This window comes from Pituophis catenifer, unplaced genomic scaffold (assembly GCF_029215685.1).
Source record: "Pituophis catenifer annectens isolate HBS135680 unplaced genomic scaffold, rPitCat1.0.hap2 SCAF_10, whole genome shotgun sequence".
Lineage (NCBI taxonomy): Eukaryota > Metazoa > Chordata > Lepidosauria > Squamata > Colubridae > Pituophis > Pituophis catenifer.
In genome coordinates this window covers 22,813,597-22,835,513 of record NW_027256890.1, presented here as the reverse complement: position 1 = coordinate 22,835,513, position 21,917 = coordinate 22,813,597, and the positions used below count along the sequence as shown (strand labels likewise).

The 21,917-nt window shown below is 46.6% G+C and overlaps 1 protein-coding gene across 1 annotated transcript in view; it reads right to left on the bottom strand.

The window, feature by feature from the left end:
• Positions 1-21,917, bottom strand: part of EHBP1L1 (EH domain binding protein 1 like 1) — a 47,008-nt gene that overhangs the window by 20,445 nt on the left and 4,646 nt on the right. The window contains 11 exon segments of the mRNA XM_070951597.1: positions 180-349; positions 1,947-3,585; positions 7,287-7,438; positions 7,440-7,594; positions 7,698-7,787; positions 9,176-9,211; positions 10,251-10,405; positions 12,453-12,631; positions 13,783-13,836; positions 15,485-15,580; positions 16,180-16,237. Coding sequence (XP_070807698.1) covers positions 180-349; positions 1,947-3,585; positions 7,287-7,438; positions 7,440-7,594; positions 7,698-7,787; positions 9,176-9,211; positions 10,251-10,405; positions 12,453-12,631; positions 13,783-13,836; positions 15,485-15,580; positions 16,180-16,237 — 2,784 coding nt within the window.

Below are 21,917 nucleotides of genomic sequence, written 5' to 3'. Positions count from 1 at the left end.
AACAACCAAGGCAAGAAAGGTTGTAAAACAGGGCAAAACTCACTGAACGAATACCTCGCTTAGCCACAGAAATCTGGGGCTTAATTGTAGCCATACGCCGAGGACTACCTGAAATCTAATAGTGATTGCAGATCAGCATCTCGGTTTGATAAAAAGTTGGTTTTCTCGCCACAACTCACATCTGTTCCGGATGGAAGTGGTGCAGAATGGCACAGAAAGCCAGACCGTTGCGCCAGGACGTGGTGAAATTGGTCACACGGACCCCCCGATGGCCGGCCGTCACTTCCTGGCACCATTGTAGCAGGCAATGGCTGGAGTTCACCAGGGTGGGGCTGCTGAGCGACTCGGCCTGAGAGGAGGAAAAGCCAAGATTAAAAGAGGATTTGTGAGTTCAGGGAGCAAAATTCCCAACGCTGCTGAGGGATGGCATTTTTTTTAAAAAAAAAATGAAGTACAGGTAGTCCTCGATTTACGACCGTTTGTTTAGTGACCAAAATTACAACGGGGGACTGAAAATAGCGACTTATTAATGTTCTTCTCATTTACGACCATTGTGGTGTGTGTGTGTGTGTGTGTCCCCCCACCCCGGTCACGGGATCAAAATTCAGACGCTTGGCCACTGACTCGTATTTATGACGATTGCAGACACAGGATCCCCTTTTGCGACCTTCTGACAAGCCAAGTCAATGGGGGAAGCCGGATTCACTTCGCAACCATGTGACTCACTTAACAACTGCCAGGATTCACTTAACAACCGAGGCAAGAAAGGTCATAAAACGGGCCAAAATTCACTTAAACATCTTCACTTAGCAACGTAATTTTTTTGGGCTCAACTGTGGTCATAAGGCGAGGACTAGATGTATTTCGCCCCACCCAGCTGTAACTTATAAAACACCCAAATATGAAGCCCTCAACTTATAACCACAATCAGGAACAGAATTTAAACTAAACTAAATGCGGTCGTTAAGTGAGTCATCATCCAATTTTCCAACCGCTTTGACGGCAGTCGTTCCGTGAAAGGCACGGTTGTTAAGTGAATCATGGGGGGGGTCACTAAGCAAATCCAACTTTGTCAGAAACCAGCAGAGGCGATCGCGTTATAACCGCAGAAAACGCTGCCACTATCTTAAAATATGCAGGGCAGCTGCCCAGGTCCTAAATTGTGACCACGGGCAAAATACGATGGTCGTAATGTCGAGGACAGGTCATAAATCACTTTTTTGCAGCTTCAAACCTTTGTTCAACAAACGGTCGTAAATCAAGGACTACTCGCAATGCTGCCTATAATAATAATGCCAGACCCAAAATTTCCATGCTTGAAGTAGCTGGACGCCACTCGGCGTCCTACTGATAGGAAGCCATCAAAGCAGGGATGGGCTGATGGGGGTTCGCAGGGGTTCGGGAGAACCTCTAGCTAAGATTCTGTGCAGTTCAGAGAACCCCCAAATCCCACTCCTGGCTGGCCCCACCCATCCAAACCCCACCCAGCCCTGGAGTCCCCACTCAGCCCCTACCGGAAGTTCGGGAAGGCTGGAAACGGGCCTGTTTCCCACCTCCGGAGCCTGGGGAGGCCATTTTCGCCTTCCCAGAGGCTCGAGGAAAGCCTCTGGAGCCTGGGGAGGGCAAAAACACCTCCTCCCTCACCATGGTGCAGGAGGCCAACTAGGCCACGCCCACCATGGCCACGCCCACCCAGCAACCGGGCAGAGAACCCCTTGCTAAAATTTTTGAAGCCCACCCCTGCATCAAAGAAAGACATTTTGGGATCTCTGCCCTTTCTCGCACCACCCACCCGCTGCCCTCCCTCCCCTCCTTGTGCCACCGGAGGCACCCCCAGCATCGCCGCTGTGCCAGGCAGAAGCCACCATCCACCCAACCAAGGTTGAGTGGGCTCAAGAGAAGCAGCCAGCAAGGAAAAGAAGGGGACAGACCACGGCCGGCTATACCTGGTCTTTCCCTTCGGGTCCCACATGGGGGGCTGTGCCACAGGACACGGGGCTCAGCACCGGGGCTTCCTGGCAGGGCCCAGCACTCCTACAGGGACCTGGGGCAGGCAGGGCAGAATCCTGAAATACAGGCGGGCTGGCAGCGCGGGGCGCAAGCACTTCTGTCTCCGTGGGTCTCTGGGTCAAACCTTCTAAAGGACTCTCTAGGCTTTCTTCTTTGTGGTCTGGCAGACTTTGGCTGGGGGGGACATTCTGGGAAGACTGTGCGGGATCGCCACTCCAAGGTGACCCTAAGCCACAAGCCTCTGGACTGTCCGGCCGTGTTTGGCCCAAAGACTCCGGGCTCCCATTCAGATGGGTGTTGGGTTCCTCCAGCGTAGCATCTTCCAGGGCTTCTTCTGAAAGTTTCTTCCAGCCATCATCCTGGCCACCATCCTCTCCTTCCTCGATCATGGTACACTCCGTTTCAGCCGTCTGCTCCGCGGCCTGTCCGGAGACTCTGCTTCCTTCTGCGTCCCTCTTCTCCTCGGTTCCCTCATCCTCACTTTCCAACCTCGGGCGCTTTGGCTCTTCTAGAGGGCTTTGGGGTGCCCCCTCTGCAACTCCCAGGTCCTTCCTCTTACCTTCCTCCAGGTTGGGCACAGCAGAAGGAGGGCAACGGGGTACGTCCCACAGGGACTCCCCGGCCATGTCTTCCCTACCCATCATCAACGGCGAAGAGAGAACCTCTGATCCGGGCCTACTTTCCTCATCCTCCATCACCAGTTGTCCGTCCTGCGAAGACGAAGACGTAGGAGAAAGTTTGCCCTGAGGGACGTCAACTCTCGAGGAGCTCCGGTCTGCCTCATCCACGATCCGGTGCGCCTCTTCTCCAGGAAGGGTTTCTACGGCAGGCGCAAAGTGTTTGTCTCCTCTCCGGTTCTCCTGCCTTTCAGCCTCACCCTTCTTCTTCTCCTCCTCCTCCTCCTCTTCCTTCTCAGCTGGTAACTCCGAAGCCCCTGCCTCACTGCCCCCCAACCTGTTTTGGGCCAGCTCGTCTTTCTCCGTGACCGTCTCTGTGTCTTCCACCAGTTCCGAGGGAACGCTGTCGCTTGAGGTTTCCAGAACGGCAGTCAACGCTGTTCCTTCTTCCGCGCCATCCTGCACTTCGCCAGCCGTCTCTGGCCGAAAATCCCATGGCGCCAGCGAGGGACCCCCAAGAGAAGGAGACAGCGCCAGGTACGCGGCGTCCGAAGACAATCCTCGGGAATCCGGTCCGCGGTTGAGAACAACAGGATCATGTTGGGCGAGGGCTGCGTCCTCCATAAAATACATCACCATGGGGTTTCCGGATGGGGACGGCAAAGGAGCCGCTTCATTGAGACTCTCGTATCCGGGTTTTTCCAGAGGTGGGTTATCCAGGATAACAGGTGTGGGAAGAGGAACGAGGTTATCTTCCAAAATTGCGAGGGTCTCCACAGCAGGCGTTGGGGGATCCGAGGACCCCGCCGCCTTCCCCAGTTTGCGTTTCCGCACCGGTGCATCCTTGGATGTAAACGGTGGCGAAAGGAGTCTTTTAACAGATTCCTTTGGCGTGCTTTTTCTCCTGGGGGGCGGAGAAACAGAGCGGTCCTCCCTGGGTTTCCAGATATCAGTCGGCCTGGAGGATGGGGGGGGGGGGAAAAAAGAGAGAGATTCTGAATTTGGGGTCCCCCAACGGCAGGCTGGCTCCTGTAGCGGACAAAACATTAAAGAACTTAATTTTCACAGGATTGGAAGGACAGGAGAGAGAGTCTCAGTCCCCAGAATGGTGTTTAATTAAAACGGGGGCTTTTATTCCCAAATTCTGTTTTTCCTAGAGGCAGTCCAAAGAGAAATTCTTCCACCTGACCAAGGCCAGGTAGTCCTCGATTTACGACAGGTCACCTAGTGACTTTTTGAACTTACAACTGATCTCCCTAGTGGTACTCACAACTTTTTTTCTGAAGTTCTGATGGTGACACCCCACATTTACGTGACCTTATGGCCATCGGACTGGACTTACGACCGTTTGCAATGACTTATGACCGTGGGTCACACAACTTGTGTTTTATTACGTTTTGACTCCAAAACTGGTAGTTACTTCTGATTTTTTGGCAAAACGGGCAATGAATTTGCTTAATGACCATGGCGTTACTTTTACGACTGATGCAAAAAAGGCCCTAAAATTGGGTGACTCGCTTTACGACCACGATGGGCAGGTTCCATTACAGTCCCAATCTCAAGGACTACAGGTAGTCCTCAACTTACGACCAAAATTGAGGCCAAAATCTCTGTTGTTAAGTGAAACATTTGGTTAAAGGAGTTTTGCTCCATTTTATGACTTTTTCTTGCCGTGATTGTTAAGTGAGTCACTGCAGGTGTTAAATTAATAACAAGGGCGTTAAGTGAATCTGGCTCCCCCATTGACTTGGCTTCTCAGAACGTCGCAAAAGCGGATCACGTGACACACACACACACCGGGACTCTGCGACTGTCATAAATATGAATCAATTGCCAAATGTTTGAATTTTGATCACGTGTCCACGGGGATGCTGCAACGGTCCTAAGTTTGAAAAACGGTCATAAGTCCCCTTTTCCAGTGCCGTTGTAACTTTGAACAGTCACTAAATGAATCCTTGCAAGTCGAGGACTACCTGTACTATAGGAAACCTGAACTTTTTCTCTTTTCCCGCTCCTTTTCGTTTTACCCCTGGGTTTATTTTGTTTCAAAGTCTGTGGTGTTTTTTTTTCCTTTTCTGTTTCTTCATTAAAAAGGGGAAAATAAATAGGTTTTTTCTTTTGACAGGGGGGGTTTGATTGCCCCAATCATACAACAATATCTGTTATATTTATATATTGCCTAAAATATATGCTCCTTTTTATTTTATTGTTTCTTTTGTTGCTGTACATCTTCTAGACTCTAGATTCTAGAGTCACATAGTTTGAATTGGTCCAGTTTTAAAAATCCAGTTAATGGATGGATGGATGGATGGATATGATAACCAGTGATGAAGACATCAGGGTAGAAAGCAGGAGATCCTGAGTTCTAATCCCACCTTGGGCACAAAGCCAGCTGGATGGCTTTTGGCCAGCCACTCTCTTTCAGCCCTAAAAAAGAGGCAATGGCAAACCACTTCCAAAAATCCTTGCCCCCCCCAAAATTGTGGGGATTTGTTCAGGCCGTCTCCAAGAATTGGGCCTGACGGAATGGGAGCAAAAATGGATGGCATAAGATGGCTGCCATGAGTAGGGGGCTGGACTAGAAGACCTCCGAGATCCCTTCCAGCCCTTGGATTCTATGATTCTAATGGTTATTATTAATGACAGCTATATGCAACTCTTCAACAATCAGAGGCAAATATAAGCAAAAGGGAGTCAGTTCATTTGTCCTAAGCTCGTGGATAAATTCCGGGCTAGGGTTTTGGATGAAATTAGGCAAAACGTGAAGCCTCGGGGTGCTTAAAACATCTGGGACAGGGTGCTCTGCTCAGCAAAGAAACCTCACTAAAAATTATATTACTGGGAAGGAAGGAAAAACAGAAAAGTAGAAGAGTGAGAAGGATGGGAAGGGGAGAAGAGGGATGGGAAGGGAGAATTGGTGATAACAGAATAACAAGAGTAGGAAGGGACCTCACGAGGCCTTCTAGCTCAACCCCCTACATCATTCCAGACAAACGGCTGTCCAGCTTCTTCTTAAAAGTCTCCAGTGTTGGAGCACCCATAACTTCTGGAGGCAAGTTGTCCCACTGGCTAATTGTTCTCACTGTCAAAAAATTTCTCCTTAGTTCTAGGTTGTTTCTCTCCTTGGTTAGCTTCCATCCGTGGTTTCTTGTCTTGCCTTCAGGTGCTTTGGAGAAGAGGTTGACCCCCTCTTCTTCTTTGGGGCAGCCCCTCAAATATTGGAAGACTGGAATCAGGTCACCCCCAGTCCTTTTTTTCATTAGACTAGACATAACAAGGAAAGAATGACAGATGGAAAGAAAGGAAGGAAGAAAGAAAGAGAGAGAGAGAGAGAGAGAGAGAGAGAGAGAGAGAGAGAGAGAGAGAGAGAGAGATGGATGGCTAATGATGATAGATAGATAGATAGATAGATAGATAGATAGATAGATAGATAGATAGATAGATAGATGTAAAAAAGAAGGAAGGAAGGATGGATAGATTAGATAGATGGATAGGTAGGTAGATAGATATGAGATAGATAGAAAAGAAGGGAGGAAGGAAGGATAGATCGATCGATCGATCGATCGATAGATCGATAGGAGAAAAGAAGGAAGGATAGATAGATATAGATATGAGATAGGTAGAAAAGAAGGAAGAAAGAAAGGAAGGAAAGATAGATAGATAGATATGAGTTAGGTAGAAAAGAAGGAAGGATAGATAGATAAGAGATAGATAGATATGAGATAGGTAGAAAAGAAGGAAGGAAGGAAAGATTGATTAGATAGATAGATAGATAGATAGATAGATAGATAGATAGATAGATAGATATGGATGGTTAGATAATGATGATAGATAGTAAGTAAGTAAGTAAGTAAGTAAGGAAGGAAGGAAGGAAGGAAGGAAGGAAGGAAAGAAAAAAGAAAGAAAGAAAGAAAGAAAGAAAGAAAGAAAGAAAGAAAGAAAGAAAGAAAGAAAGAAAGGAAAAAAAAAGAAAGATGGAAAAAAAGGATGAGGCAGGGAGGGAGTCTCCAGTTCAAGATCCTAAACCAGGAAAATATCAAAAGGAAAATTTATTGCCCTCTCTCGATGTTCTTTTTAAGGTTGAACGTAGCTCAAGGGAAGGCAAGCCAAGGCAGTGACTCCGAGACAGCATCCTTGCTCCACCTCCCCCGTCCTTCCGAACTGCAAAACACCCCCCTCCCCTTCCTCCCCCCTCCCCCCCCCATGTTCTCACTTCCCATTCCTTCTGCCTGCCAACTTCTCCTTTCCATTCTTGGTGGAACCAACTCAACTCTTCCAAGGCAGGGATGAGTGGGGGTGGGGTGAGGCGAGGAGCGGGTGGGGGTGGAAATTACATCCAGTAAACCTCCTCCATCTCGCCTGCTTCCCCCCCCTCCGTTCCCCGCCCCGCCCAGCTAAAGAAAGCAGAAGCCAAAGTGGGCAGCTGCTGCCCTGCTTTGTGCTTGTAAAAAGGCCAAAATTAAAAAGACCGTCCTTGACCAATGACCTTCCAAGTCCTGCCACCATCCGTGAGATAAACAGAAGCAGGAGGTCCAAGGTGTGGGCTGGCCTCCCCCAACGAGACCCACTGAGCCTGCCGCACCCCTCTGCCTCTCATCCCTGCGATGAGATTCCAGCTTCGGCATCGCAAAACCCACTCTCGAAAGAAGGGGTCCTCACCTTGTGTCGATTGCACTAAGTGACGCTGGCCCCGTGCTTTCGTGCTCCTCTTCAGCCCCCGCCTGCACCGATGATGAAGTGCCCGGCATGCCGTTCCTGGTCCCCGTCCCTCCTGGGTTGCCATTTGGTGCCGTACGGGAACCGTTCGCCCCCGCTGAGCCTCGCATTCCCGGTTTTACACTCCTCACCACTTACGTCAAACACGAGCGTGTCAGGAGCAACAGAAGCAGCTTTTGGCTCGGGATGCGGGGAACCTCTGGAGACGTTTCCGTGGCTCTCCAGGGCTGGCTCCAGGACCGCGGCCACGGCTGTGAGAAGGGGCAAAGGTCAGAAGTGGCATAGGCTGAGAACAGTGGCACTTTTTCATCCATTTTAATTCATTCACCTCCTTCCCACTTGTTTTTAATTTACCTTCCTTGCGACATGCCTTGGAAGGCGATGGAGAACGGCCAGAGGGATCTTCCTCCTCCTCAGCCAAGGGGTTCAGATCCCGTGATGTGTCTACATTGGGAGGAGGAACAGAAAGAATTGGAGGAAAAAGGTGGAAGACCCTGAAGAGATGGACTGTCACACAGGAGAAGATTCGAATTCTATCATCTATCTGTCTGTCTGTCTGTCTGTCTATCTATATCTTTATCTGTCTGTCTATCTGTCTATCTATCTGTCTGTCTATCTATCTATCTGTCAATCAATCTATCATCCATCATCTCTCTATCATCTATCAATCATCTCTCTCTATGATCTCTCTCTCTCATCAACTATCTATCATCTCTCTATCTATCTATCTATCTATCTATCTATCTATCTATCTATCTATCATCTCTCTATTATCTACCACTTGTCTGTCTATCATCTCTCCCTCTCTCATCTGTCTGTCTTTCTGTCTATCACCTATCCCTATATCTATCTATCTATCTATCTATCTATCTCTCTCTCTCTCTCTCTCTCTCTCTCTCTCTCTCTCTCTCTCTCTCTCGTATCTATCTATCATCCATCATCTCTCTCTCTCTCTCATGTCTATCAATCATCTCTCTCTCTATTATCTCTCTCTCTATGTATCATCTCTTTCATCTATCTATCCATCCATCTATCTATCATCTCTGTCATCTATCTATAGTCCACACAGCATACAAAACAGGAAAAATTATTCCCACAAAATGCAGAAAGATACATCAATTCCATAAGAAATCCATAAAAAAACCAACAATTTGCTGCTGAAAAGTCTGGTTTAAAGGCCTTGTGTTCCAATCCAACATGCCAGCTCTTGGGGTTCCTGTCCAAAGCTTATACAAGAAGTCCTCGACTTACAACCATTCGTTTAGTGACCGTTCAAAGTTAAAACAGACTGAAAAAAGTAACATATATAACTGTTTTTCATACTTATGACTGTTGCAACATCCCTGTGGTCACGTGATCAAAATTGGGGTGCTGACTCATATTTATAACGGTCACAGTGTCCTGGGTCACGTGATCCCCTTTTGCGACTTTTTTTTTTTTTTATTAAATTTGATTTATATGCCGCCCTTCTCCGGAGACTCAGGGCGGCTTACAATGCGTTAAGCATTGAGTTAAGACTTTTAAGTTAAGTTAAGACTTTTGACAAGCAAAGTCCATGGGGAAGCCAGATTCACTTAACAACTGTGTGACTAACAAGTGCAGTGATTCACTTAACAACGGTGGCAAGAAAAATCGTAAAATGGGTCGACATTCACTTTTAACGTTTCACGTAGCAACAGAAATCTTGGTCTCAATTATGGTCCTAAGTCGAGGACTACCTGTTAGTGCAAATGGCCACTGGGCCAATAGTTACAACCCCCGCTAAATATGCACAATTTTGTCCGGATTATGCGACGCTCGAGCACAGGCCTTGCAAACCTGGGATGGCCTACCTGCGAAAGAATTCATCGCAACGTTTTTGAGGCATCCTGAACAGGGAAGGGAGAGACGGGAAGACAAAGGAAAAAAGAGGGAAAGTTGAGGTGGAAAAATGACCCGTAAACTGACGCCAGAGCTGTGGAGTGTGAAAGAAGGCATTTAGCAAAAGACGAGCAGAAGCTGGGACGATTGCAGAAGGGACACTGGGTTAATCTCGCTTTCCGTCAACGTCTCCTCCAATCCCTCTTAAGGGGATCAAAGATAATCCAAGAGAATCACGCGCGTGTCATGCAGGGTTCAGCACGGGATCATCCTCTCGGGTTATTTTCCAAAGCAAAGGTCGTGTTTTCTGTCTGGGGGTCTATCTGGTAAAGGCCGACAAATTGTTAAGTGAGGACTACTGGCTAATGCTGGCGGAGGAATTCTGGGAGTTGAAGTCCAGATGTTTTAAAGTGGCTAAGACTGAGAAAGTGTTCGGATCTAGGCTTCCCTAAAAAGCAGGAAGCAGAGTCTTGGTACCGACAAAACCCCTTTTATTTACACGACTGTGAATTCCTTTCATTCACAGTCAGCAAGGCCTGTCCAAACAGTCTTTCAGAGGAATATTTATCAACACAGACCTTATCTCGCTTGGCAAACTGCCACGTAACTTGTTTCCAAATGCAGTACAAGGCAAAACTTGGCACAGAGTCACGGAACGAAGAAATTGTTTCCTGCAAAAGCCCCCTCCCCGTTTGCTCCTCTTTTGTTTCCTATGGGAGGGGCCAATCACCTCCAAGGTGTGGCTTTACACCGGAGTCGACCCTGCTTTCTTAGTTGTTCTTGTCTTCTGGCAGCTCTGCGCATGCACACAGTGGGAACGGGCTCCAGCTGTTCCTCTGCCTCACTGCTGTCTGGCTCCCTCTCTGCCTCCGATGCAGAGCCCTCGTCTGAGCTTTCCCCAGCTCCCCCAGGACTGGCCCACATTCCTCCCCAACCTCCTCACTGTCCGACTCTGCAGCCAGCTCTGCTGGCTGCTGGCGGGCCACAACACAAACGACGAGTGAGGAGAAGGGAAATATCAGGGCTGGAAGGAGACTCCCTCCCCACCTTGAGAGGACGCCGTATGGCCCACCGCATCCTCTGCCCGGCCGTGTTTCAAGGTTTCGTCCATCTCCTCGTCGCTTTCAGGAAAGTCCTCCAAATTGCCGATGTCGGATGGCTTGAAGCTCATCAAACTGGCCAGGCTTTGCATGTCATCATCCCTGGGGGGGAAGAGAAGGAATCAGTCCTAAGAACCAGACCCAGCATCGTTTTTTTGTGTTTTTATCCCCTTCTCCCCTCCCTTGGGATAAAGCCAGCATGGTTGGATTCCCAAAACATCCTAGAGCAGGCTTCACACAGGACGGGATAAAAGCAGTGTTGTTCGGAAGCTTTTTTTGGTTCAGTTCTTAGGGTGGTTAATTTGGTGAAGTTAATTTGTGCGTTTCCCTCTGGTGTGTTGTGGGAATTCAATATCTATCCTATCCTATCCTATCCTATCCTATCCTATCCTATCCTATCCTATCCTATCCTATCCTATCCTATCCTATCCTATCCTATCGATTAATATTCTGCCTTTATTATTTTGGCAAATAACTCAAAGCAGTGAACATATCCAATACTTTTTCTTCCTCCTACCCTGTTTTCCCCCAAAATAAATCATCCCCTGATAATAAGCCCAATTGGGCTTTTGAGTCCATGGCAATAAGGCCAAGCGCTTATTTCAGGGTTCAAAAAAATATAAGACAGGGCCTTATTTTGGGGGAAACATGGTAGGTAGGTAGGTAGGTAGGTAGGTAGGTAGGTAGGTAGGTAGGTAGATAGATAGATAGATAGATAGATAGATAGATAGATAGATACCCTGTTTCCCCCAAAATAAGTCATCCCTGAGAATAAGACCAATCGGGCTTTTGAGTGCATGGCAATAAGGCCAAGCGCTTATTTCAGGGTTCAAAAAAATATAAGACAGGGCCTTATTTTCGGGGAAACACGGGAGATAGAGATAGAGATAGAGATAGAGACAGAGACAGAGACAGAGACAGATAGATAGATAGATAGATAGATAGATAGATAGATAGATAGATAGAACAAATAGATATAACGAGACAAAAAGAAAGAAAGAAAGAAAGAAAGAAAGAAAGAAAGAAAGAAAGAAAGAAAGAAAGAAAGAAAGAAAGAAAGAAAGAAAGAAAGGTACCCTGTTTCCCCCAAAATAAGACACCCCCTGATAATAAGCCCAATCGGGCTTTTGAGTGCATGGCAATAAGGCCCAGGACTTATTTCAGGGTTCAAAAAAATATAAGACAGGGCCTTATTTTCGGGGGAACATGGGAGATAGAGATAGATAGATAGATAGATAGATAGATAGATAGATAGATAGATAGATAGATAGATAGATATAACAAGAGACAAACAGAAAGAAAGAAAGAAAGAAAGAAAGAAAGAAAGAAAGAAAGAAAGAAAGAAAGAAAGAAAGAAAGAAAGAAAGAAAGATACCCTGTTTCCCCCAAAATAAGACATCCCCTGATAATAAGCCCAATCGGGCTTTTGAGCGCATGACAATAAGGCCAAGCACTTATTTCAGGGTTCAAAAAAATATAAGACAGGGCCTTATTTTCGGGGGAACACGGTATTTTTCCACAACCACAGCCCTGTGAGTGGTCTGAGAGAGAGACACTGGCCCAAAGTCACATAGCTGGCTTTCATGGCTAAGATGGGACTAGAACTCACCATCTCCCACTTTCCAGCCTGGTGCCTTAACCACTAGACCAAAACTTTCTTTTTCTCTTTCTCCTTTTCTCTCTCTCTCACACACACACTCATACACGTAGTCCTTCCCTTTCAACCATTCATTTTGTGACTGTTGGAAGTTACTATAGCACTGAAAAAAGTGTCCTGATGACCATTTCAGCATCCCGACGATCACGTGATCAAAATTCAGACACTTGGCAACTGACTCATATTTATGACGGTTGCAGTACCCCCAGGCTCATGTGATCCCCTTTTACGACCTTCTGACAAGCCACGTCCATGGGGAAGCCAGATTCACCTAACAACCGTATGACTAACTGAATCACTAAACTGATTCACTTAACAACCGGGGCAGGAAAGGACATAAAATGGGGCAAAACCCACTTCACCACTGTCTCGCTTAAGCAACAGAAATTTGGGGCTCAGTTGTGGCCGTAAGCCGAGGACTACCTATACACAAAGGGAGAATAAAGGTCCCAGTTTCTAAGAAGGGTTTTTCCCTGCTCCGGGACTACTCACGTGGCTTTTCCCTCGTGCAAGAAAACGCACGAGAGAGTGAGCTGGAGGGACGCGGCCACGACTTTCACCGACTTGGGCTTCAGCTTCAGCTTCAAGTCCACCTGATTGGGCATCTGGCTGGCGAAGCGCTTGAGGTTCACGTCGACCGAGGCGAGGACCTTACGTTGCCCCTTTGATTCCTGTTACGAGAGTTCACCGGTTGCAAATTTTTAATTCGTAAATTCCTCTCTCGCCCGCCCATTTTTCACTGCACCCCAGGTCACCATTCGAACACAAGACTGAAATCTTCCTCCCCCCCCCAAACGGTTATAAAAGCAGAAATCACTCCCCGTCAAGGCCGGTTCGAAACTAAAATTAAGCTGTTAAATGGATGTCTAAATAAGCTTTCTGAGGAAGGCTTTAAAATCCATCGAATTTGTGTGAAAAAGTTGGGAAGAAGGAAAGAGGATTTCCAGTGGCAGGGAGTTCCACAGTTTAGAAATGACTTTCTGTGGGTTCTAGCCATCCTTGTCTCAAAGAACAACAACAACAAAATATTTTAAAAGGAAGTCAAGAATTAATTTTAAAAAGTACCTTGATGCTTTCTATATTTCTTCCCAAACAATTGCCAACATGTACAGGTATTCCTCAACTTACAATAATTCATTTAGCGACTGTTCAAAGGTTCAGTGGCCCTGGAAAAAGTGACTTAGGACAGGTCCTCGCACTTATGACCATTATAGCATCCTCACAGTTACATGATCAAAATTCAGGCCCTTGGAAGCCAGCATGTATTTACAACAGTTTGCAATGTTGTAACGCTTATTCAAATGAATGGGTTCACTTAATGACCACCATGAAAAAAGGCTGGAAATCTATTTCTGGTCATATGAGTGCCTCCACTTAGAAACCATAATGACTTATGTTAGAAATTCTGTTTATATATAGCACTACAAAGAGCACAGTCACCATGTGCGTTACTGCTTAACTGCTCAACTGTAACAGGAAACAGGAAACTCTACTTAGAACAAAGGAGCATAGAGTAAATACCATAGATCCAAACTCGTAAACACTGCCATCTACTGGCTGAAGAATACTGCAGTTGTTGCATAAAAATACATTTCAACTTATGACCATAGTTCTGGGCTCAACTGGGGTCATAGGTCGAGGACTACCGATAATCAAAGTGTATGAGAAACTGTTTGTTTGATTAAAAAAAAAAAAATACTGGCCAACGAAAGATCCGAGGCCAATTCCCAGAAAAGGATTTTTTTCCCACCAACTTTGCTACAAAATCTCCCCATCCTTTATCTGGGCACAACCAGAATCAAATCCAAGATTTGAAACGTACATTTTCTACCACAAAAGTCCAATCTTTATCTTCGTATTCTTCCACGTGAGGGTCCTGAAATAGAGAAGGATGAGGAGTCAGCAAGAGGAATGGTCTTCAATGCGAAAAACACCCAAAGTTTCATCACCTTCCTCATTTACATAAGAGGACATCCCTTAGCAACAAGGCACAATTTATTAGAACAACAAGAGTTGGAAGGGAACTTGGAGGTCTTCTAGTCTAACCCCCGGCTCAAAGGAGGCCCTATACCATTTGAGACAAGTGGCTGTCCAGTCTCTTCTTGGATTGGACCCCACCTTTTTTTAAAAAAGTTGTTTCTTGTCTTGCTTTCAGGTGCTTTGGAAAATAAATTTACCCCTTCCTCCTTGTGGTAGCCCCTTAAATAGTGAAAGATGCTATCATGGCACCCCTAATCCTTCTCTTCAATAGGCTATACATACTTAGTTTCTCCTAGGAAGGAAACAAACCCCCTTCTTGAAATCCAAATTAATTTTGCCTCCTTTGATGAGGTATCTTTCCAGACTGCTGACAGGGAAGGCAGCCGCAGCTCCTAATTGTGAAATTTAACTTTTTTTCCTATGTGGAAAGAGCTCTTTTGCGAAAGGGGGGCCCCACCTCATTATTGTCCTATTGCAATTCGGTGCAATAATTGCCAACTAAAAATGGCTAAAATTCTGCCCGTTTTCTGGGGTGCGTTGGACACGCAAAAGTCTCAAAAACGAGCCGAAAAAAAGCTCCAAAAACAAGCAAAAAAGCCAAAAAAACCGGGCCAAAAAAAGCCTCAAAACCGGGCCGAAAAAAGCCCCCAAAACAGGCCAAAAAAGCCTTGAAAATGGGCTGAAAAAGCCTCACAAATGGACTGAATAAATGGTCTAATAAACAGGCCGAAAAAAGCCCCCAAAACAGGCCAAAAAAGCCTTGAAAATGGTCTGAGAAAGCCTCACAAATGGACTGAATAAATGGTCTAATAAATGGACTGAAAAAAGCCTCAAAAATGGGCCAAAAAAGGCCTCAAAAATGGGCTGAAAAAAGCCTCGAAAACAGGCTGAAAAAAAACTCAAAAATGGGCTGAAAAAGCCTCAAAAACGGGCTAAAAAGCCCTCAAAAACGGGCTAAAAAAGCCCTCAAAAACAGGCCGAAAAAGCCTCAAAAATGGGCTGAAAAAAGCCTCAAAAACGGGCCAAAGGCCTCAAAAACGGGCTGAAAAGAGCCTCAAAAACGGGCTGAAAAGAGCCTCAAAAACAGGCCGAAAAAGCCTCAGAAACGGGCTGAAAAAAGCCTCAAAAATGGGCTGAAAAGAGCCTCAAAAACGGGCTGAATAGAGGCTCAAAATTGGCCTGACAAAAGCCTCAAAATTGGGCTGAAAATAGCCCCAAAAACGGGATGAAAAAAGCCTCAAAAACAGGCCCAAAAAAAAGCCTCAGCAAAAGGGCCACAAATGTGGCATGCGGAGGCCAAAATCTTTTTTGTTGTTGTTTTCCTCTTCTAAATCTAGGGGCGTCTTATAGTCCGAAAAATATGGTAATTAGTTCAGTGGTGATTTGGGGTGGTGGTGGTTTTTTCGTCCTTCTGCCTCACTTGGCAAAACACAGCTCAAGGCAATGTGTGAATGAGATTCCCGAGGGAGGAATTCTCTTCTTAAATCCGCCGACGGGAATCCTCGTTCTGAGACGTCGCCGGTCAGACGACGCAACTTTCTTACCCGATAAAGCGTGACCATAATGTCCACGTTTTCTGGCACCATCCATACCACTTCGCCTCGGTAAGGATTCTTGATGCCCGGTTGCCAGCTGTGAGCCTGCCAACAACCAAAACAAAAGAGCTTAAAAATTTAAACCGCCCCAACACATAATATACAGTAGTCCTCAATTTACGACTGTAACTGAGCCCAAAATGTCCATTCCTAAGTGAAACATTTGCTAAGGGACTATTGCCTCCATTTTACGATCTTCCCTGCCTGAGTCGTTAAGGGAATCACTGCAACTGTTTAAGTTATTCACACGGCTGTTAAGTGAATCTGGCTTCCCTATGGACTTCGCTTGCCAGAAGGTCGCAAAAGGACACTTTTATGCAACCGTCATAAATATGAGCCAGTTGCCAAGAGTCTGAATTTTGATTACATGACCATGCAACGGTTGTAATTTTGAAAAATGGTGACTTCTTTCACTTTGTTCATTGCCGTCGTTAATTTCAAAGGGTCACTAAGTGAACTGTCGTAAGTCATATTTGAGACCTCTCCTATTGTCTATGGATCACCCAAGTCAGACGTTTGAGCTCATTGTTATTTTTATTATTGATTAAATTTATATGCTGCTTGTCTTGAGGTCTGAGGCGATTCATCCCGCAGATAAAAGAAATCGCTTTTAATCGGATCCCCCTCTAAACGCAGAAAATCACCTTGGAGCAAATCCGTCGGTTCCTCCGTGTCCAAACCACAATTAGCTTGTCTGGTTGCCTGTGGTTGGGAGAGATAAAAACCATCAGCCACAAACGCCAAACCAATAATGACCAAGCCACTAGTCCACAAGATTTCATTGGTGGTTGGGGTTGAAATTAGCAAACGGGGAGCAGGTTCATGTGATGTAACCAATGGGAAGCTCCAGAGGGTTTGTAGTAGTATCCCACACACATAATATACACAAACACACACAATCATAATTTGGGGGAAATTTTACAATTTCTTCTAGAACAGTACTTCTCAACTTGAAAGTCTTAAAAGGCATTGACTTAAAATCCCAGAATTCCCCAGCCAGCAGGATTTAATATGGGTGGACTTCCATTCCCAGAATTCCCCAGCCAGCAGGATTTAATATGGGTGGACTTCCACTCCCAGAATTCCCCAGCCAGCATTCAATTCCCAGAATTCCCCAGCCAACATGCTTTAAGGTGGGTGGACTACAACTCCCAGAATTCCTCAACCAGCATTCAACTCCCAGAATTCCCCAGCCACATGCTTTAAGATGGGTGGGCTTCAACTCCCAGAATTCCCCAGCCAACATGCTTTAAGATGGGTGGGCTTCAACTCCCAGAATTCCCCAGCCAACATGCTTTAAGATGTCTGGATTTCAACTCCCAGAATTCCTCAACCAGCATTCAACTCCCAGAATTCCCCAGCCAGCATGGGATGTCTGGGGAATTCTGGGAGTTGAAGTCCATAGTATAGTATAGCCTTTATTGTCATCGTACATCATGTATACAACAAAATTGGTTAATCTAAAACTTAACATCCATCTTAAACTTGTGGACGGTGAGAAACACTGGCCTAGAGGTTGGGCAGGGGCTATAGAAACGAGGAAAGGAACAAACTGGGCCTGAGGCAGCCATCTGCTGACCCCTTTGATGCATGCACATTGCACAATCATACACTTCTTCTTGATCACAATCACACTTTTCAAGAACGGACAGTTGTTTTTCCAGAATGATAGTGTAAATAGGCTCTCCTGCTTGAGCAGTGGGTTCTACTAGAATAGGGGTCTGCAACCTTAAACACTCAAAGAGCCATTTGGACCCGTTTCCCACAGAAAATAAAACACCGGGAGTCACAAAAACCCTTCCCGTGCCTGATTATTTCCTGAGCGGCCACAAAACTAGCATATGGAGTTGAATTAAATGTTCTGTTTTCTTCTGAAGCTTTTCTTGGATTTATCCATGGTTGGCCTACCAAAAAGCTCAATAAATCATGCGCTGGTGGGTGTCGCACATTAATGGTTGCGACTCATATTCTGAGAGACAGGGAGCTGCAGCAGAGGGATGAAAGAGCCACATGCGGCTCCAGAGCTGCGGGTTGCTGACTCTTGGACTAGAAGACCTCCAAGATCCCAGTTCTCTTATTCTATGTTCTCTGTTCTCCGTGTCAGGGAGCTCGTCACAAAAGCTTGGCATGCAACCAGACTGAGGGCTGTGCACCAGGTCCTGTCCAGCCCAGGGTTTATCTGCCTTCCCAGTCGTGTGTGGGCGAGGTTCCTGACCGCCTCGGGAGAAGGGCTGGGCCGCACCCAATTGTGGCACTGGGGTGTTGCAAGAGCCTGGCTCTGTTAACTTCCCGGCGGAAATGCACGTCTCCCTCATCTGCCCCCAGCCAGACTTCTAAGAGTCTAAGGGAGGTTTTAAGCTCCTAAGGAAGCTTCTGAGATCCTGAGGAATCTTCTAAGTACTTAAGGAAGCTTCTAAGGGTCTAAAGATGCTTCTACGCTCCTAAGGAAACTTCTGAGATTCTAAGGACTCTTTTAAGTTCTTAAGGAATCTTCTAAGATTCTAAGGGATCTTCTACACTCCTAAGGAACCTTTTAAGATTCTAAGGAACCTTCTTAGATTCTAAGGAACCTTCTGAGATTCTAAGGGACCTTCTGAGATTCTAAGGGACCTTCTGAGATTCTAAGGAAGCTTCTGAGATTCTAAGGAACCTCCTGAGATTCCAAGGAAGCTTCTGAGATTCCAAGGAACTTTCTGGGATTCCAAGGAACCTGAGATTCTAAGGAACCTCCTGAGATTCTAAGGAACCTTCTGAGATCCTAAGGGACCTTCTAAGATTCCAAGGAAGCTTCTATGCTCCTAAGGAACCTTCTGAGATCCTAAGGAATCTTCTAAGTACTTAAGGAAGCTTCTAAGGGTCTGAGGAAACCTTTAAGGAGCCATCTAAGATTCCAAGGAAGCTTCTGAGATCCTAAGGGACCTTCTAAGATTCCAAGGAAGCTTCTATGCTCCTAAGGAGCCTTCTGAGATTCCGAGGAATCTTCTGAGATTCTAAGGAACCTTCTAAAATTGTAAGCATGGTAGATTTTTTGATACCCCAATTATTGCAATAATTGTTATGTATGGGGGTGGGAAATTTTGGGAGTTGAAGTCCACACATCTTAAAGTCAAGGTTGAGAAACCCTTCTCCCCGGTAGTAGTGATTACGTTTTGAACTTCAATTTCCCAGCAATGTCCTTTCTCCTCATCCCCTTGTTGCTTGGAGCGATCTGATGCTTCTCTCATTTCTCCAGTGGCCAGTGGCCAGTAGCCAAAAGCTAAATTTAGCTGGGTTGGAAGGGTGGGGGGGGTAGGAAAGTCATTAATCTAGTCAGGTGTTGGGTTTAAATCTGGTTGCTAAAGAAATCCGATCTGGATTCACCACATACTTTCCTCCTCCCTGGATTCCGTTCAATTTCATCCAGAGCCATCGCAGAAGAGATTTCAGTCAAGGTTAGATCTGGGGGTGGAAACCGAGAGTCCCCCCTCTCTCTGGCTGGCTTCGCACAATCTTGCAAAAGCTTAATATTCATTTATTTTACTTATTAAATTTATTTGCACGGGGTGCTTGCCTAGCTACGTTGCTCCACTTCCTACATTCATTTGAAGCCTAGCTAAAAATTAGGGTGTGGTTGGCATAGCTTTTTCCCATAAAATGGGTTTATTCAGTTTATCCTTGCCACATTTGTTAAGTGAATCCAGCTTCCCCCCATTGACTTTTGCTTGTCAGAGGTCCGCAAAAGGGGATCGTTACGACTGTCATAAAGTTGAGTCAGCTGCCAACCGTCTTGAATTTTGATCATGTGACTATAAGGGATGCTGCAAGGGTTGTAAGTCTGAAACGCAGTCATAAGTCCCCTTTTTTTCCCCAGTGCCACTTGAACGGTCACTAAACGGAGGCCAGAATTTATGTTGCTCAGTGAGACATTCGTTCAGCATGTTTTGCCCCCATTTACGGCTTTTTTTGCCACCGTTGTTAAGTGAATCGGTGCGGTTGTGAAATTAGTCACACGGCCGTTAAGCGAATCGGGCTTCCCCCACTGACTTTGCTCGTCAGAAGGTCGCAAAAAGGGGACCAGGTGACTGCAGAGCACTGTAACCGTCATAAGTGTGAATCCGTTGTCAAGCATCCGACTGAAAATCACGCGACCCTGGGGGAATGCTGCCACGGTCGTTAAGTGTGGGAAACGGTCACGACAAGTCACTTTTTTTTTAGTGCCGTTGTAAACTTCGGTCACTAAGTGAACTGTTGTTAAGTCGAGTAGAATAACAGAGTTGGAAGGGACCTCGGAGGTCTTCTAGTCCAACCCCTTGCACAAACAGGAGACCATTTCAAGACAGGTGGCTGTCCAGTCTCTTCTTAAAAGCCTCCAGGGATGGAGCGCCCACAACTTCTGGTGGCAAGCAGTTCCACTGGTTAATTGTCCTCACTGTCAGGAAATTTCTCCTTAATTCAAGATTGGATCTCTCCTTGATGGTCGAAATTTTCTGCAAAACGAGTATTGATTGACAGCTGCCTTGCAGACCCCAGAATGGCTGGGGGATGCAGGCAACTTCAAATAAGGCTGACAGGCATCCCCCCCCTTGCAGAAAGAACCAGGTGTGCTCTTCTCCATCCTGGAGAGAGATCTGGACGCTCCCTGGAGCCAAGGCTGAATCCCGGGGCCTTCCTTCCGGGCAACGCTTTAGGCGTGGCGTCTCAGAACATGCGGAGTCTGCCAAATTTAATTACCAAAACCTGCCTCGCCAAGGAGCCTGGCTTTCAGCCCCGGCGTCTCTCGCAAAGCCAGACTTGGGCCGTACGGTGTTGCAAAGTTGAGCCTCTCCTGCCCGAGGCTTGCCACATCGAACCATGCCCAGTCGGGGCAACCCGAGTGGCACCAGGAGCAGAGCGCGGGGATAGGAAGACGCCGGGGCTCGTTGCAAGGAAATTGAGCCCCCCCCCCACTCAAAGAGACCCCCCCCCCCTCCAACCCCAAGGAGGCTGGAGTTTCTGTCTCTTTGCAAACTTCCCTCCATCGTTCCTCCTTCCTTTTTAGTCCACGCCGACGGCTCCTCGTGACTCAAACCCCAGCCTATTTCTCTTTTTCTTTCCCCTTCCTCCTCCCCTTTTCTTTTCCGTTTTACAGCTCAAATATTTATCGTTTCCCAAACCTTATAAGGAGGAAGAACAGAACGGGGCGAGAAGAGGGGGAGAGGGAAAAAGAAGAGAAATACGAGCTCTGGCAGCTCCCGGCTCTCCTCCACCCAAAAAAAAATAAAATAAAAAATGCTTCCAGAAAAACAACAAGGGTTTCGCTCGGAAAACTTTGCAGAAGCCCAGGGGGGGGCCCTCCGGATACTACAATGCCTATCATTCCCAGCCGAACCAGCACAATGGCTCGGCATCGTCTTCGTCCTGCGTGGCACAAACTCCCAAGCATTCCAAAGAATGGGGAGATGATGGGAGTTGTAGTCCAACTTTCTCAAGATGGGAAGAGCTGTGTCAGCGGAATCAACAGCTGTGTCTTCAGCCACTGGCTTTGAGGGTGCAACACAGAAAACCCTCCCCCCAAAAATATGGGGTTTGCTCCCCTGGCCTAGATCTTTCGTCTTGCACAATCCCTTTTTTTCCCTCCTTTTCTTATTTTCTTCTCCAGTCAAACCTCCTAGGAAGACGGCTGCCTTTGCATAAGCTAACCCTGGCTTAACCGAACCATGGTTTCCCAAAGCAACTCAAATCACCTAGCTTCATCCAACATAGTGAGCCATAGGTTAAAACAGGCGAGCTCCTAAAACACAGAGAATCAAAGAAGGGTGGGGGACCCTGGAGGTCTTCTAGTCCAGCCCCTCCGCCCTGGGTAAGAGTCCCAGCAAAAGGGCTGTTCAACTTTTGTTTGAAAAACTCAGAATATTTCTTATTTCCAGTTTGAATCTCCCTTTTGCAAAGTTTCCGCCAACCTGTCCTATCCCTCAGGCATTTTGGAGACTAAAGCCTGGCTGCCTGGGGAATTCTGGGACTTGAAGTCCACCTATCATAAAGCCTGCTCCCTGGGGAATTCTGGGAGTTGAAGTCCATCCATCTTAAAGCCTGCTGCCTGGGGAATTCTGGGACTTGAAGTCCACCTATCATAAAGCCTGCTGCCTGGGGAATTCTAGGAGTTGAAGTACATCCATCTTAAAGCCTGCTGCCTGGGGAATTCTGGGAGTTGAAGTCCATCCATCTTTAAGCCTGCTACCTGGGGAATTCTGGGACTTGAAGTCCACCCATCTTAAAGCCTGCTGCCTGGGGAATTCTGGGACTTGAAGTCCACCTATCATAAAGCCTGCTCCCTGGGGAATTCTGGGAGTTGAAGTCCATCCATCTTAAAGCCTGCTGCCTGGGGAATTCTGGGACTTGAAGTCCATCCATCTTAAAGCCTGCT